This window comes from Chelonia mydas, chromosome 17 (assembly GCF_015237465.2).
Source record: "Chelonia mydas isolate rCheMyd1 chromosome 17, rCheMyd1.pri.v2, whole genome shotgun sequence".
NCBI lineage: Eukaryota > Metazoa > Chordata > Testudines > Cheloniidae > Chelonia > Chelonia mydas.
In genome coordinates, this window is record NC_051257.2 from 8,660,680 (window position 1) to 8,677,196 (window position 16,517).

The 16,517-nt window shown below is 43.2% G+C and overlaps 1 protein-coding gene across 13 annotated transcripts in view; it reads right to left on the reverse strand.

Moving 5' to 3' along the window:
* The window catches only part of MSI2 (musashi RNA binding protein 2), a 389,199-nt gene that overhangs the window by 66,264 nt on the left and 306,418 nt on the right, over positions 1-16,517 (reverse strand). For all 13 annotated transcript variants that reach the window (XM_043531405.1, XM_043531404.1, XM_037880473.2 and 10 more), the window contains 2 exons: positions 14,423-14,537; positions 799-873 (listed from right to left, as the gene is read on the reverse strand). In XM_043531405.1, coding sequence (XP_043387340.1) covers positions 799-873; positions 14,423-14,537 — 190 coding nt within the window. The remainder of the gene's footprint in view (positions 1-798; positions 874-14,422; positions 14,538-16,517) is intronic.

Consider the following 16,517-nt stretch of genomic DNA (forward strand, 5'->3'; position numbering starts at 1 on the left):
AGCAGTATTAGTATTAGTCATGACTCGGCTTCTAAAATCTCCCTTAGAATTCTTAAGGTGAAATAAAAAAATCATCTGTCATTTCCAATTTAAGTTCTAAGCTGCACTGGCACAAAGCAAAATATAGGGAGAACTAGTTTCAGTGACTGCCTTTTCAAAGTCCCCAGATGAAATCCACGCTGTGTTACGTTAAAAGCCTGCCTACCACTTTAGAACCTTAGGAGATCAAAAATTATGAGTGGCAGTATTAAACTTCCAGTGAATAGAAATCACTAAATGCAGCAAATCTTTGACAGCCACACAAAAGGGAAGGGGTGAGGGTGGGGGTGGAGGGAACTAAACAAACGTGAAGAAAGAATTAGATTGAGCACCATTAGACACCCGACTCTATGAAGGTCACCAGAGACATCTATATAAAATACACTCACATTGGACTTTTTACTCCAGAACTGCATCCCTAACAAATATAAGCTTACTGTAGAATATGTACATAGAAAAAGGAAAAAAAATTAACCCCAGCAAAAGGATGGCAATAGCTCTTAAATTATCATTCTGGTTAATTTTTTTAAAATTAAAAACTTTGTTTTCAAATAACCAGTACCAATTAACACATTATATTAACAACAATCTTGGCAATATCCTTATGTATATATTATTTGAAGATATATATATATATATGTATCTTCAAAATGGTCACAATTTATCATCGCATGAAATGCTTCCCTGCAGATTTTCCTGCCTCAACTTGCAGCTATGGATTTAAATAAATCAATCAATCTCCAAATGAAATGTACATACCTGGGAACTGATAGCTGTAACTTGGGGCAAATCCAGGATATCCTCTGCCATATGTTGCAACAAAATTCGGGTAACCTTGAATGCAGAAATATGAATAAAAGAAAATGGCAGATTAGTAAGGTTTTACTCTTTGCTCCTACATCTAATGTAACATTAACACACTGGATGGGCGAAAAAGAAATTTGACTTTTACACAAGGTATGAAAGAACACAGTTTACTTTTCTCATGCAGAACTACAGGAAGGTTTTTCATCTTGAAGGAAAATAAAACATCTGCAGAACATGCTACTCTTCCTGATCACTTCCTCCTTTTGCTATGCATATGAGATCTGTCACTCATATAATTAACATTCACTTTGGTATCTGAAGTCCAAGGACTGTGCATACTTTTTAGCTAGAAGAGTAAATGCCAAATGCTAAGGCTAAACACATAACACAGGTTTGCTCTGACATTTGGAGAGCTTACAATGAATGTACTTTGCTTCAGAGTTATTGACAGTTGGAGATTAAGGTACTAGTAATTCTTCATCCCAGGAGTGTGAAGGACAACAGTTAACACATCAAAGAGTTAGAGGCAGCAATACCAAGGAACTAGAGAGTCAAAGAGGTTTTAGTTTTTCAGGAAAGTAAAATTCAACAGATAAGAAATTTTTCCTGAAGCGACTTGTAACAGCTACAATCAAACAAAGTATTTGCTATTTTCTTATTAGGGCAATACCATTCAAGGACATTTTGTTGTAAATAAAAATGTGTAAGCAAATATATTGAACAACAAATGGTGTCCAGTTTAACATAAGGTTTCAGCAGTCACATAACATGGTGGAAAAAAACATGCTTGTGTAACACAGAAAAAAAAGCCTGTAAAACCTACAGCTACAAACCCCAGAGGTACATTGCAGATGGTGGAAGAAAACAGTGTTGCAAAGAGGACAAAACCATTTCAAGCAGTATTACTGAAAGCATGACGGAGATTTGGGTAACAGCACTGAGAATTAGAGCAAGCTGGTTTGGTCACATTCTCATTAACAAGTAAACTGGCGTGAACTCTTGTTCAGTGGAATCCATTGCTGGCCATGGCTGAGAGCAACAAGTCAATTTGCTAGCGTAGACAGGGCTGTCATGCACAGAGACTGTGCCATTTGGCTTTTTTTTGTCCAATAGGCAATCATAGGTAAGAATTCTACTGTATTATATAAAGACAGTAGGTTTATCTATGCTCAAGAGAAAAAGCTGCTTTTAGCTCTTTAAGAGTCTACAGGAGCACCTGAGAATCCCACCCCTTGCACTGGGTAGCGTGAGTGACCCTGGAATGCTGAATGGGGATGGAGTGAACACTAGAAGAGGATCAGGAAAGGCTAAATTACATCCACCTCTGTTAATTTCAGTAGCAGCTATCGTACATATAGTAAACCAAGGCAGAATTTAAAGCCCCATGGGTTTAAAGACCAGAGATTAAGGGGTAGATCTGACTCCCACTGAAGTCCTGAGTCCTGTCCCATTTATCTGCATGAGTGTTCTATCTATGTTCTTAAATTCCTCCTGTTCAGACAGCGAGGACCCTACTTCATTTATTTTGTATCTCCCTCAAACCCCACCCGCACCCACCCTCCCAGCATGGTGTTTTTGAGCAAAGACAGTCTAAAACATGCAGATTTGTTCTGAAGGCAGCAGGGTCCTGGACAGCCTCACTTCTGGAAATCAAAACTCTTGTCTAAAATGATGCACATTCTGTCAGCTGTGTAGGGATTATGTGCTTTCTCCATGCTTTATTCTATTTGCATCGAGGCCGGTAAGTTAACTGCCTTTTCATAGGCTCCAGAGTGCTCCATTTACCAAGACTAAGAGTTACAGTGACCACCTTGTGTTACCCTCTACAAAGCTGGCCTGTTTTTCAAACATCACTTACAGTTCTCAAACTTCGCCTGCCTAGTCTTATCAGAATAGGAGTATTTCTATTTCCAGCACCAACAAACACTGCACAGTCTTCTCCACAATTATTGGGCAGTGCTCAGCTTTCTGCCTTTCTCCCCAAACCCACTGTCTCATCATCAAAGTCTTGATGCAACTCCCTTTGAAGTCAATGGGAATTTTTCCCCTGACATTAAAGGAAATTGTATTTGGCTTTAAGCTCATTGATATGTATGGTTGGTTTTGTTTGTTTGTTTACAACTGAAAATTTTTTCCAAGGTCTCATACCTCTATTTTTATTTATTCTTTAAAAAGCGACTATTTCCAATATACTTTACAGTTATTTTGCTGACACAGCAAGTCCTTCCATTTCAGATAGAATTTGTGTTTCATACAGTTTACTATTAATCATGTTTTAAAACCAGAAAATTAAATGCTTGTATGAATTTTGATAAAGGGATTAAAGGGGTGTAGGAGAAAAGCAGGCATGTGACCACAACACAGGACATTGGCGCTTTAAATAAATATGTACCTACATTAGTTATCTCCTGAATATTTATTTCACAGCTCAACAGCAGGATTCCTTAGAAATCTGTCATTAAATCAGACCTTTCAGAGATAAGCTTTACAAACCATTTAAAAAACAATAATAGTGATAAACTGACTGTTTGCAAACTAAGTAGCCCCATTAACATCACTGTGAACCTCAATTCTGCACAGTCACTTCAACCAGAGCTCATTCTCTTTTTAAAGAGCAAGTTTTATTTGGACTCTAAAAGATGAGATGATTTGTCAACTTAAAAACTGACTTAGGGTACTGGGGGGAATGGGCTTGCCACACACAGAACTAGAGATTTTGCTTTCTAATCATTAAGGGCTAGATTGTAACCTACAGTCTTCGCTGAGTAAGAGGTGACATGTATCTGCATTTTCCAGAATGCAGATCAGGGAATACATTGTGACTTGGAGTATCTGGTTCCTTCTTCACTCTGAAGGGAAGTAATCTGCACAAGGTCTTTACCACATGCAGATTACTTTCTCCTCCATGCCAGCTCAGCTGTGCTGGTGGCATAGTGCGGGGCAGAGTTTCAGAGTGAAACCACCACTTCCTTTCCCTGATCACCCACCTATGTGAGGAGGACAGTAGCAACCCCACTAAGCCCATTCTCCCCTTCCACACAGAAACCCAAGGAACTTCACACCTTATTCCCTTGTGCAGGCTTACTGGGCAAGCGATGCTCTTACCCTAACAGAACAGCCTTAAAAAGGGTTACCTGAAGCCAACCAGCGAGACAACTGTAAAGACACTTGTGACCCCCCCTGCACCCCGCAGACTGTATCGTTTCTAACAACAAAGACAAAATACACAGCTGACTGGATAGAGGTTCTAATCTGTATCTTCCATCACAGAACATTCTCTAGGTCAGGCAGATGAAATCATAAATTTATAATACAGCATTACTTCAATTTTCCTCTTCATTTACTGCTGCGATGCCCAGCTCTGCTCTAACGAGTCAAAGCCCAATCTGCACGGGGGAAATTGGCTGGCTGCATATCAATAGCACATTAGCACCATGCCCATGTGGATGCTTCATCAAGCCAAATTATGGTCCAGCCGACCTATCCACCATTTCCATTAGCCGCCATTCTCATCCTGCACTGGGCACTGAGCAATTTATTTGCTTCAGTACTTCTAGCGGATGATCAATCTCACAGTAATTACCTCTTGTTGCTAAACTCAAAATCAAGGTTTTGCCTGGATTACCTCCCTTGAAGAGAGATCGTCCTGTCCATGAAAGAGCAAATTTAAATCAGCAATCAAAAACGGTTTTACAACACAACTTTTACTCAGTTCTGTCTCCCTAACCAAAGATGGCAAGGCAGATCTTATATATTCCATCTCTTAGGTCAGTTGGAAAGTGTCTCTAGTCTGTTGTTATATTACTGACCCAACTAGACAGCTCAGATGGAAGCTTTGCCGATATTCATGCTGACTTAGGGCCAGAACTTCAGCTGGCGGAAGATGCTCAATGGAACATGCCACCTGAGAATCTGACCCTTAAACTTTAGTGGTGAAGTTTTTGTCTTTATCTCTGCCACAGGTGCTGCCACACATGTAGTTATGTGGTTTGTTCACAGTTCCAAAAAATACTGGGGGAAAAAAATTTTCCAGCGTGGTGTTAATGTGCTATTGATAATGCAGCCAGCCAATTTCCCCCCATGCAGATTGGGCTTTTACTCACTACACCGGAAAACAAAATGTTTTCAAAATTTTGGCACAATGGAAATGCCAAAAAATATATATAAAGTTTCCGGTTGAACAAAACATTTTGTTTAACCGTTAAGTGGTTTTTTTTTTAAAATTTTTTTGCGTTTTTGTAAATAAAATAGAAGGAAATTACAAAACCAAGTCATTTCAAGAAACCAAGAAACTTAGGATGTTTCATTTAGAAAATGTCAAACTGAAATATTTACACTTTTTTGGAATTATTTTTCTTCCAACACAAACAATTCAGCAAAATAGACATGAAGTCATTAAACATTTCCGTGTTGCTGAATCTGTATTTTTCCACGCATACAAATTCCCGCCAAAACATTTCCCCTAGGCCACACGATAGAACAGTGAACGCTGTTTTAAATATATACACATTGACTGGCCATTACAATTACACTGCATAGCATTTCCTATTGTAGCTATAGGAAACACATGAAAAACAGCAGCAGAGCCAAATACCACTGTGTAATAAATTCAAGTGGTCTTTAAATAGAAAATCATCCAACAGAGATTAAACTTGCATTCAGTTTATAGGACAAAATAAATGGGAAATATATTACTTTTTTTTTATACTTAGAATTACATTTTTTCTGACGATATCAAAGCACTTGATAAATATTCAACTGTTAATACTCTGTAAACAAGCTATTATAGCCATTTTACCAACAGGGAAACTGAGGCACAGGGCAGCTGAGTGATTTATCCAAGATCACACAGAATGTCATTAGTATTATTACTTGTATTTCAGCAGTGCCTAGAGGGCGCAACTAGGATCCCCACTGTGCTAGGTGCATCACAAATGCAAAAAGCCAGAGAGTCCCTGTCCTGAAAAGCTTACAATCTCAGTAGACAAAGGGCAGGATAAAGGAAGTGTCATTATTCCTATTTTACAGTGCTGAGGCAATGAGCGATTATGACTTCATTGATTCCCAAACATTTTACTAAGGCAACCCACCAACTGCATTTTCACTTTTTTTGTGACCCACCGTTACGTATACGCTATAGTCAGGCTGACAGGGAAGGGGAGTGGGAGGGAGGTATGGCGGCATGGTCAGGGCCATTTAAAGCAGGGGGCACTGGCCGTGATATCCCCCAGCCGCGCTGCCGCACCTCCCCGCCTGACCCACCTCTTCCCTCTCAGGCACCGTCCATTAGCCTGGGAGAGAGACACCTGGGGGAGCCAGAATCTTACCTTCCCATTAGCCCCTACTCTCAGCCCTCCCCAAGAGCCTTCCTCAGCCCCTGAGGGAGCCCTCTTGCTGCCCACTCGCAGGAGCCCCTCAGCCCCTGAGGAAGCCCTCTTACGGCCCACTCGCAGGAGCTCCTCAGCCCCTGAGGGAGCCCTCTTACTGCCCACTCGCGGGAGCCCCTGGCTTCCTACCCCACACCCTGCTTCTTACCCCTCCCAGCTTGTGAGCCTCATGTCTGTTCATCCTGCTTCCCAGGCCCCAGCGCCAGGAGGAGCAGGAGCCTCCATTTTGGCACACTGAGGGGGGAACACATAGTGGGCCTGGGTGTCATGCTGGCAGCGCTCCAAGAAGACTGCTGCAGCGGCTGGCACCACCCCGCATGCGAGCAGTTGAGGGCTACTGGTTGCAATATGCCTTTTTTTTTTTTATTCCCACTGAGGTGTGGAGACCCATCTAGAACCTTCCGGCACCTCACTGATGGGTCAGGACCCATTGTTTGGGAAACACTGGCTTAAGTGACTTGCCCAAGATTGTTCAGGGAGTTGGTTTCAGAGAAAGGACATTTAACCAGGCTCCTGACTCTCAGTCCTCAGCTCTAGCCACAAGAGCACATTTCCACTCTGTGAGCAGGAGAGCCCCCAGCCTCGTGCTTAGAGTCCACGTCAACCACTGCAGGGAGAGGTAAGGGATCTGGCCCCACCCACTCCACCGGTTCTGACCCAGGGCCCTCTGGAGTATCGTAAGAATGGCATTTGCTACCTACAATCCAGCTAACAACCTCCTGTGAGTCTCTTCCTACTGCTCTGTCCCACCCTAAGCTGCGTCGTGGGCCAAGGAGTCCATGCTTCCTGTAGTGGTCCCACCTCCTGGTATAGTCCCTCGTTAGTCACGAGTACAGGTCTGTCTCCTCCTGCCAGCCACCAGCCTGTGCTTCAGTGCCTCCTCTTAATAGGGCTGCCAACTTTCTAATCGCACAAAACCGAACACCCTAGCGCTGCCCCTTCCCTGAGGCCCTGCCCCCTTCCCCGAGACCTTGAGCTCCAGGCTGGGGGGGTGGGGCCAAGGGATTTGGAATGTGGGAGGGGTCTTCAGGTTGAGGCAGGGGGTTGGGGTGTGGGAGGGGATGAGGGCTCTGGGCTGGGGGTGAGGATGAGGGGTTCAGGTTGTGGGAGGGGGCTCTGGGCTGGGGCAGCGGGTTGGAGTGTGGGGGGTGTGTGAGGGCTCTGGGATGGGGCCGGGGATGAGGGGTTTGGGCTGCAGGAGCAGGCTCCGGGTTTGAGGGTGAGGGGTTGGGGCACGGGCTTACCTCCGGTGGCTCCCGGTCAGTGGCGCAGCGGGGGTACTAAGGCAGGCTTCCTGCTCCAACTGGAGCATGCTGAGCAGGCCCGCTGGGACAGGGGTTCCTGGGCCCAGAGCTCTTCCCAGACCCCTGTCTCCCTAGTGCTGGGTTTATCCACCCCGACATTAAGTAGTTGCCTCATAAAAAGAAACAGCATTTATGCTACACAAGACTTTATTTGGTCTAATACGGAGGAAGAGAAAGAATATATTTTAAAGTTTCCCACCAAAAACAAAACAAACAAACCAACAAAAGTGTCCACACAGTCAACAAATCAGCAGCGCTGCACCTGGAAGTTTTCTGTCTTTACCTGCATGATGGGCAGTGCAAGATAAACAAAACTCACTGTTGAGATGTGAACAGTCTGAACACGTCTGGGCTCGCAGACCCTTGCTTTTAAAATCAATTCAAATGTTCAAATCAATAAAAGCAAATTATAGTTTCCCCAACACAAGTAAGCAGTGCTCAGTGGCTTATCTGCGTTATTATTTGAAGGATACGATGTATCTAGGGAAGAGTTAACCCAGCAACTTCTGATTATGCAGCTTGTTGTGAAGAGCTGCTGTCAAAGCGGTTGTTTAAGGCGTTTTCTCTGGTCTATAAAAACGGCCTGGTACCGAAGACATCCCATTTCAGGTATTCTTGTGCCAGCATAAATTATAAATTACTCTAAATTTGAAGATGCTGGAAGGGATGGCTTAGTCCTTCAAGGTGCTTGTTTACACTGTGGTTATTTTACACCAGTACAGTACTGTGCCGATGCTAGTATCTATCATAGCCATCCTGCATTGGTATAAGAAGTGATTTGCATTGTGGTTCAAGGCATTTATTACAACATTGCAGTATGTCTCTGCCAGCAGGTTGCACTGGCAGCTATGCTGGTGCAAGAATCCCCCAGGTAAAGTATACCTAAGTCTCATGTTTAAAATACCTAGTATAATAGGATCAAATCCCAGCAGGGCTGACTCAACCATTCATCCTTCCAAGGTATGATCCTCAGTCTCTGAGGAGATCTTAAAATCAAGGCCCTGGCACCTCTGGATGGATAGTAAGGACCTCACAATGCTTTCAGTAATAGTTTGCTTGCCTGTCTCTGGCCAAAATGTTCCCCACCCTATTGTGCAGTGGGCTGCAGAGGTAGCTGGATGCAATAGTTGGTGTTTGCTCAAGCCTCCTTTATGAGGAAAGGCACTATTTAAACAAGATCTCCCTTTGCATCCCTCTCCCAAACATCTTCACATCTTCTTTTATGCCTCTTCTTCGCCCTTGAAGAACTCTCACTTTCTTCTGTGTGGAAACAACCTCCTTCAAAGCACATTCCCTCTTCCAAGCTCTTCAGCCATGACAAACGTGGGATTCCTCCACCACCTTGTGCTCGTACTGTGAGTGGAGATGTCAATTGTAAAGGGTCCAGGTCCTCTGATGTTTATACATAGCAGCATTATTATTAAGGGGAGGTGGTTTTTGACTGAGAGGCATCTTTCAGTTTCCAACCACTCCAAAATGATTGGACTCTGGTGTATGAGGAGCACTCTAATCTCATAGGTGGACTAGATCAGTGGCTTTCAATCTTTTCCATCATGTACCACATTACAAAATTAAAGGTTTTGGGATGCCCATGCAGAAAGGGAGGGTGGCTATGACCCTTGAATTGAGAACCCATAGTCAATGTGAATGCAAAACAAAGATAATTCCCAGTGGTGAATGGGGGAGGTTATGTACTGAGGAGAAACTACGACAGAGGAACATCTGCTACAGAGCAGACATGTTCTCTCTTCCTCTCTTTCAGTCCAAACAGTTGATCTTCCTCCTGTTACAAAGCAAATGGAAGAGTTAACTGAATGGTGACTATGGCTGTTTAAGAAGATGCTGAATGCTACAAAGGGTGCTACATTTTGGAGGCTAGAAAGGTTCCTAAATGCTCTGCAAGACACCCAGGAAATGTATGCCTAATAAAGAGTTCCCCTTTCCTAATTTTGTCTCGGAGGCAGCTTCTCCATTAAACAGATTCTGATATGGGAGGGAGGGGAGAAGGAATGACTTTCCTTGAAGGGCACAAGCTTCTTTTATGCATGAGCTCAGCCTACCTAAATTGAACGTGTGCAGTAATGCAGAGCCCCAATCTGGCTTATGCAATGATATAAAAAGTCTCTTGGAGACTTTCTGAAATTCGGTGTTCACATCAGGTAGCGTTCCAAGTATATACTCTTTGTGGGCTGAGCATTTTGGTCTCTGGAGGGGTTTGCAAGTTAATGGGGTCCAGCTTTATTATTAACATCGGCACTTCTAAGGTGCCCATCGCTGCAGGAAGCGTGCTGAAAGAGAGGAGTCCTGGCAAGACTCAGGGTCAGCTGAGTCGCTTGGGGTAGGAATTTCCACTTCCAGGTGCATTCCACTGAAAACCCCCATGAGTTTGACTCGGGGCTCTAATTGCTGTGGCATTCCCAGCGAGTGGCACTGCTGGAGGAGGTTTGTCAGTAACGTATGCCATTTTGGGCTTTTTAGATATGGATGAGGCCATAGGAATGGACCTGGGAAAGGTCAGTAACCAATGCAGAAGCATTGTGGTGGCGCAATGTGATCATATCTGTATGCTCCATATTAAAAGAGGTCAAAGATGCCCTGTGTGGTTCAGAGCTGCTGGCTGGATATGATAACAGGGCATTAGCCTGACAGGATGTGGCTTCTTGAGTGCCTGCTGGACGACTGCAAGTTTTAGTGTTGTGGGAAGCCAACTCTCCCTGCACAAGTCATCTCCGATTTCAGTCAGATGAGTACACTGTGTGCTACCACTAACCGTAAGGGGCACAGACCCAATTCACAAGCAGTCGCATGGGCTTCCTGCTGTGTTTTCAGGGCTCTCACTTGTGAGACTGGCCCAAACTGAATCCTCCATTTATGTTGATTGTCTCGGAGCCCACTAGTGAAGTAGGACGCTAGGGAGTAGGAGATAGTTGGGCTTAAAACGGCTCCAACTCGTTCTTTCGGCAGAGTGGTTAAATAATGTTCTTAGTCTCCCTGAAGGGTATGTCTCTTACACTGGATGACAAAAAGTCTGAGACAGCCCAGTAGCAGCCGCAGGACAGGACTCAATCTGCCTACGCTCTTAGAGAAGAAGTGTCCTTTTAAAAAGTACTCTGATTTTGTCCCAATCAACCAATAATCACGGAACATGGCTATCTATGTACTTCTCGGTTCCAGTTGCTGCTGTATCCTTGGGGCAGCAATGATTAATGAGGAAGACCAACTTCCTTAATAGCTCTGAGGGAATCACTATGCACTCTTTCCTTTGAGTGCTCTGGTGTATTCTTTCTTCTGATTTTCTTTTCTTTCCATGAGCTGCATCTGGAGAAGGTGACCTTGGACAAGGGCTTCTGGAGACCCGTATAAAAACTTTCGATAGCAGCTCCGGTTCACTTAGTCTCCGTGAAACTAAATGTCGAAAGCTAGAAATGGAGTAATTCTGACAAAGGCCTCTTGGGATCTTAGCAAAATATTCAGCTACTTCAAAATCTCCCTCTGGCAATATGTTACTTTGTATGCCTTGTTGTTTGATGGGTTAATTACACCCTTCTTCCTCTCAGGGATTGGTCCTCATTGCTATGTCATTGCCAGGGGTTGGAAATTAAAAATTCCTCACTGAGCCTTTTGTTGACATGCCCAGTTTCCAACCTTGAAGTGTACTTTCACCGGCAACCCTTGAAAAATGGGAGTTAAAATGGTCATGCGGATAGGCTTGGACTTCTGTGTTGTCACTTTGTTATTTAGCAAGTAATTATTTAATATGGTGCCACTACAGGAATCAGGAACTTGGAAGAAGGAAAAAAAAAATAGCTAGAGCAGATAATTAAGTATCTGGCCTTCAACATGAATCAGTCATTCATTCAGAGCAAGTCCCCATGATTTGAAATCTAGTAAGAGCATGTTAAGAGTAGTCCTGTGAAAACCAGTGGAACAGAACCAGTGTGGTTGATCTAATGAAGTCATACATTGCACATGAGTAACAGGCACCTGTGTGCCAAGAAAGGAATTTGCCAAAATGCATACATATTGCTTGCTTTCAACAGAAATAAATGTACTAGCCCAGGGTTTCTTTCATCATCTCTTAGTTTTAATATTCAAAGCAACCTTATTCAAAGAGATAGCCCTAGTGAAAATTAGTCATAACATGCCTCAGGGTTAAATTCTCCTTTCAGATCACTGTGCTGGGCTCTGGCTCTGAAAATTCTTCTCGCTCAACATGCACTGATCTCTCATTGATGTCAAAGGAAGAACAGAACATTAGGGTCAGGATTTGCAATAGTGAGCTGAAAAGAGAATTTTGCTCTTGATCCTTTTGCCTAGGCTATAACTCTGCTGTGTCTCTTTTAAATGCAGGTGACCGAGCCCTGTCTTGGAGAATTAGTTAACAAGGTTGCATTCAACCAACTCCCATGAAGAAAAAACTAGACACCATCGTAGAGAAAAGTGCTAAGGAACATGAAAGTAGATTGTTGAAATGAGCATGGGTCTACTAGAACAGGATGAATAATTTAATCCTAAATTTTAATTTCCAAAATTGAGAATTACATTAAGGGAGAGAAGTTGGGGGCAGTGGAATAGAATAAAATATTTTCATCTGAAGGGACTGACTACTGCATCCAAGAACAGATCAGCTTCACGGCCCCTGAACTGACCTACTACTAATTCTGGGTAAAAAAAACCGCACCCTGGGAAAGTCCTTTCTCAGTCTGGTGGTGCCTGACTTCAGGCACTTTAATAAACAGCCTGATTGAGCATGCCCAACTTCCAGTGACTTCAACGTGAGTTACGTGTGCTCCACACCTGGAAGAAAGGAGGCCACTTTCACCCTGACTCTGCAATGAACTTCATGTGGGAAGAACCCTGAACCCATGCAGAGCTCCACTTCATCCAAGGATCCAGCCATTCAGAGATCGTTGAAGGACTCGGGGGCCTTATTTCGGTGCCTAACTTTAGGCATCACCCACATTTTGGAAGATTTCAGCCTTTATTATTTAGTAGACTGAGAAGAGGTGGGGACAACACTTACAAATCCCTACATTAAAAAGAGAGCCACAGCTAGGTTGGTTTGTTTTCCTTCCACGGTACCAATTGGTTTCCCAAGTTATAAGCCTCTCCCGTGGGGACACCAACACCCCACCTGTGCGCCAGCTACAGCAGAGTTTCAGGAAGCACCATCATTTCAGCCTGCTGGCATGCACTGATTGAACATCCGGGGAGCAATATCCCTTAACCTAACTCGTTCCACTGAAGGAAGTCCGGGCTATTAGGGATCTCTTCCCCCTCCCAACTGTTGTTATGCAGCACCTAGCACAATTGGGCTCCAAACTTCGGATCGCGGTTTCCAAGCTCAACCCCAATCCAAGTACAATAATTATTTATTATTCTGCATGACAACAGTTCGTAACACTTCACAAGCCAGCCCTCCCCTCACCCCAAAAAAATCATGAAGTTGGCTAAAAAATCATGAAATGAACAAGTATAAACGTAGGGCACTTTTTATTTGCCCTTTGGAGTCTTACGGGGTCACATTTTCTAAAAAGATTTTTCAGAACAACACTGTGTAGGGAAGGGGCAAGGAGAGGAAAGGGTTTCAGGACTGCAGGCAAGGGAGGCAGTGTGGCCTAGCAGACAGAGCACAGTATTAGGACTCAGAAGACCTGGGTTCTACTCCTAGCTCCTCCGCTGACCTGCTGGATGACCTTGGGCAAGTTACTTCCCCTCTCTGTGCCTCAGTTTTCCCATATGCAAAATGGGGATAACTATGTCCTTTGCACCTCCTTTGTACAATGCTTTGAGATCTACTGATGAAAGGGCATTGGATTGGGACTCAAGAGACCTGGGCTCTCTTCCTGGCTGTGCCCTTGGCCTGGTGGGTAAGCTAGATACATTTTCCCAACGGGTCTCAGATTTGCTGGTCCCCCTTTCCACCCCCCCATTAAGTATCGTTGGTGGTTAACCCACCCACTAAGGGAAGGAGTAGGGAAAAGAAACTCACACAGGCTTTGGACTTTTGGTTAGTTAGTACAGGAAAGACTCAGTTCTGCCTAGGAAACACCTTCAAGCACCCTCACTCTATGAACACAGCAGGGGTCAACCAAGGAAAAGTTAAATACAAAGCGGGGGGTGGGGGGGGGCAGTGGAAGATTGAGCAACAATGTATGTTTTTCTAAAAATATGCTGGCAATGAATTTGCTCCATCCTGACTCGGTAACTCTGAAGAAAGTATATAAAGAGGTTGTCAGATTATATAGAAAGAAGAAACTATCTAGGCAGAAACAAATGAGAACCAATTATAACTAAAAGACCTCCTGCACAAATAGAATTTTGCCATTAAATATCATTTATCCCATTTAATTAGTATTTTCTGGACACAATACTTCGAACTAAAATACCGTTCTGTCTCCTTGAAACTTGTAATTATTGTTGCGACCTGCACTATTATGCATCTCCTCTGCTTTCTCCATCCTGCATGCCATTTAAAGCTGCAAGATTTTCAATTATCTATGCTGAACTGTCAAAGACACCTTTAAGAGAAGGGGAATAATGTGTGACTCAATTCCTCTAAAAAGGAAAAGAGATCATTTTTAGTCAGAATGAACACGCTGCATCTTTCATCATTCTATTTTTGTGAATAAGAGTAAAACAGGCTATTTAAAACATCCATTTAAATGCAAATTTTGATATCCCAGGAAGAAAAAAAAGAAAGTTAATCATTTACCATAGACAGGATTATTTCCCCACTCCCACAGTTTAAATTTTAGAGTTGCACACTGTGCGTAAACTCAGTAATTCACGCACCACCTCTGCACCTTTAAATGTTCACAATGGGGAAGACAACATAGGTAGATGCTTGCTCTTTCAGTAGTTCCATGGCTATTTCACACTTACCCAACATTCCCATCCCTAGCATAAAAGCGTCCATGGTATATGGTAATCCTCGTGCCCTTCCTCTTGTCCCTGGTGGAAACATCACTTCTTTAGGTTGTGCTTTCTTACATTCTACCTATTGAGCAGAAACATGTACAAATGAGATGCAAATGAATTCCATGTAAATGTCAAATGCAGAACTGAGCTAGATAAAGGGGGGAAAATTATTTTTAGCTTTGTTTTTTTTCCAAATGTGAACTTTAAAAATAGTCCACCCGTGTAAACGAGTCTAAAAAGAATAAATATGAGCATGTCTCTTTAAACACATAGCAAAACTCTGTTAAAATGATAAAATGCAGGTTTAATAAGTTGTCCTGTTTCTGAAACAAAAACCTATGCTCTGTTTACGCTCAAATGATTCTTTGCAGGCATGGAATGAATGAAGGAAAGTCATTGGCACAGTTCTATTACGAGTGATAACAGAAAATGACTATTGGTGATCATTACAGAAAGCTCCATTTTAAAACGGGAATAAAGAATCAATATTTCTACCCGGCAGAGGAATTTCTTTAAATCCTACCAGTAAATGATCCACATTCTCTCTCTTCTAGTTACTCCCTTTATCTTTTGAAGTTTCTTAAAGCCATTTAAATCATATAACAAATCTCTAACTAATAACTTTTTAAAATCTTGCAATCACAAGGGTAACCAAGAGAGTACAGGGGTGCTTTGACAATGTGAGCTTCAGAACAGATTCTTGTCTCATGCACCAGAACCAAGCCAGTGGATAAGGCATGGAATTAGGAATCAGAAGACTTGGGTTTGAGGCCTTGGCTCTGCTACTGATTTTTGATCCTTAGGCAAATCCCTTCACTTCTCAGTGACTTTTCTGCCTCCAAGCTCTGTGGGATTGCTTCTTACGACATATTTGTACAGTGACTAGCACAATGGGACCCTGATCTTGGCTCTTGTCACGATTGTAACACAAATAATAAAAGCATCTGCTTTTCTGATTGTGGACTCAACACACCAACCTCTAACCCGCAGCAATGAAGAACAGAATTGGCAATGTTTAGCATATGCAGATTGGGCTGGTGGATTCACTTTAAGCAGGGGAACATCTCTTCCACAAGCCCTGCTACTTGAATGAGCAGGCACAGGTGGGCGTGCTTTCTATGTGAAAACAGGTAATTACACCCGATAAAACCAGGGAGGTAGAATAATACAGCTAAATGCCTCTGTTCCTAATAGCCCTATCAGTGACTGTGTGTTCATTGTCTTATGAAAACTGACCGCCTGTTCCTAGGCAACCTGATCAGCGAAAATTTCAGGTTTACATAATTTTCATTTAGGTAACATAAAGGTTAACTGACTGTAATGGGAGTATTTTAAACAAAACCACCTACTCTTCCCCTTTCTATTGCAAACCCCACGACAGATCTTATTTACTTAGCTTGCTCGCAACACTTCACAAAGCAATAATGCTCAGATTCCGCCAACAACGATGTCAAAACACTCGCATCTTGCCAACAGATCTGCCAGAATCCATCAAACTTTGGAATGAAATGCCTCTAGAGTTCTTCTGATGTCACTGTTTTGCCAGTGAGTGCCTCGGTGAGGATTGCTCAGTGGGTATAGTGGGAGAAGAGCAGGGAGAGGAAAGGGGAGCCACTGGAGGAAACTGGAAGTATCTGAGAGTCTTATGATTACAGCATACAGGAAACCTTGGTTCCATACCATACCACAGGTGCTCGAACTAGGGGTGCTGCTGCACCCCCTGGCTTGAAGTGGTTTCCATCATATACAGGTTGGTTCAATGATTCTCAGCATCCCCACTATACAAATTGTTCCAGCACCCCCGTTCCACAAACCCCACCTCTGCCACTGACTGACTTGCTTTATAATCCTGTTCAAATGGCTTCATTTCTCTGTGCCTCAGTTTCTCCATCTGCAAAATGAGGACAATACACATCCTGCAACACAGCTGCGTTGGGATAGGAATTCAGATGTGCAAAACATTTTGCGGTCCTCAGAAGGATGCTGCTATGTAAAGGAAAAGTATTGTTACCGTGAGTGTTCTTTGCTGGATATATACGAATTGTGGGTGACTGATGAG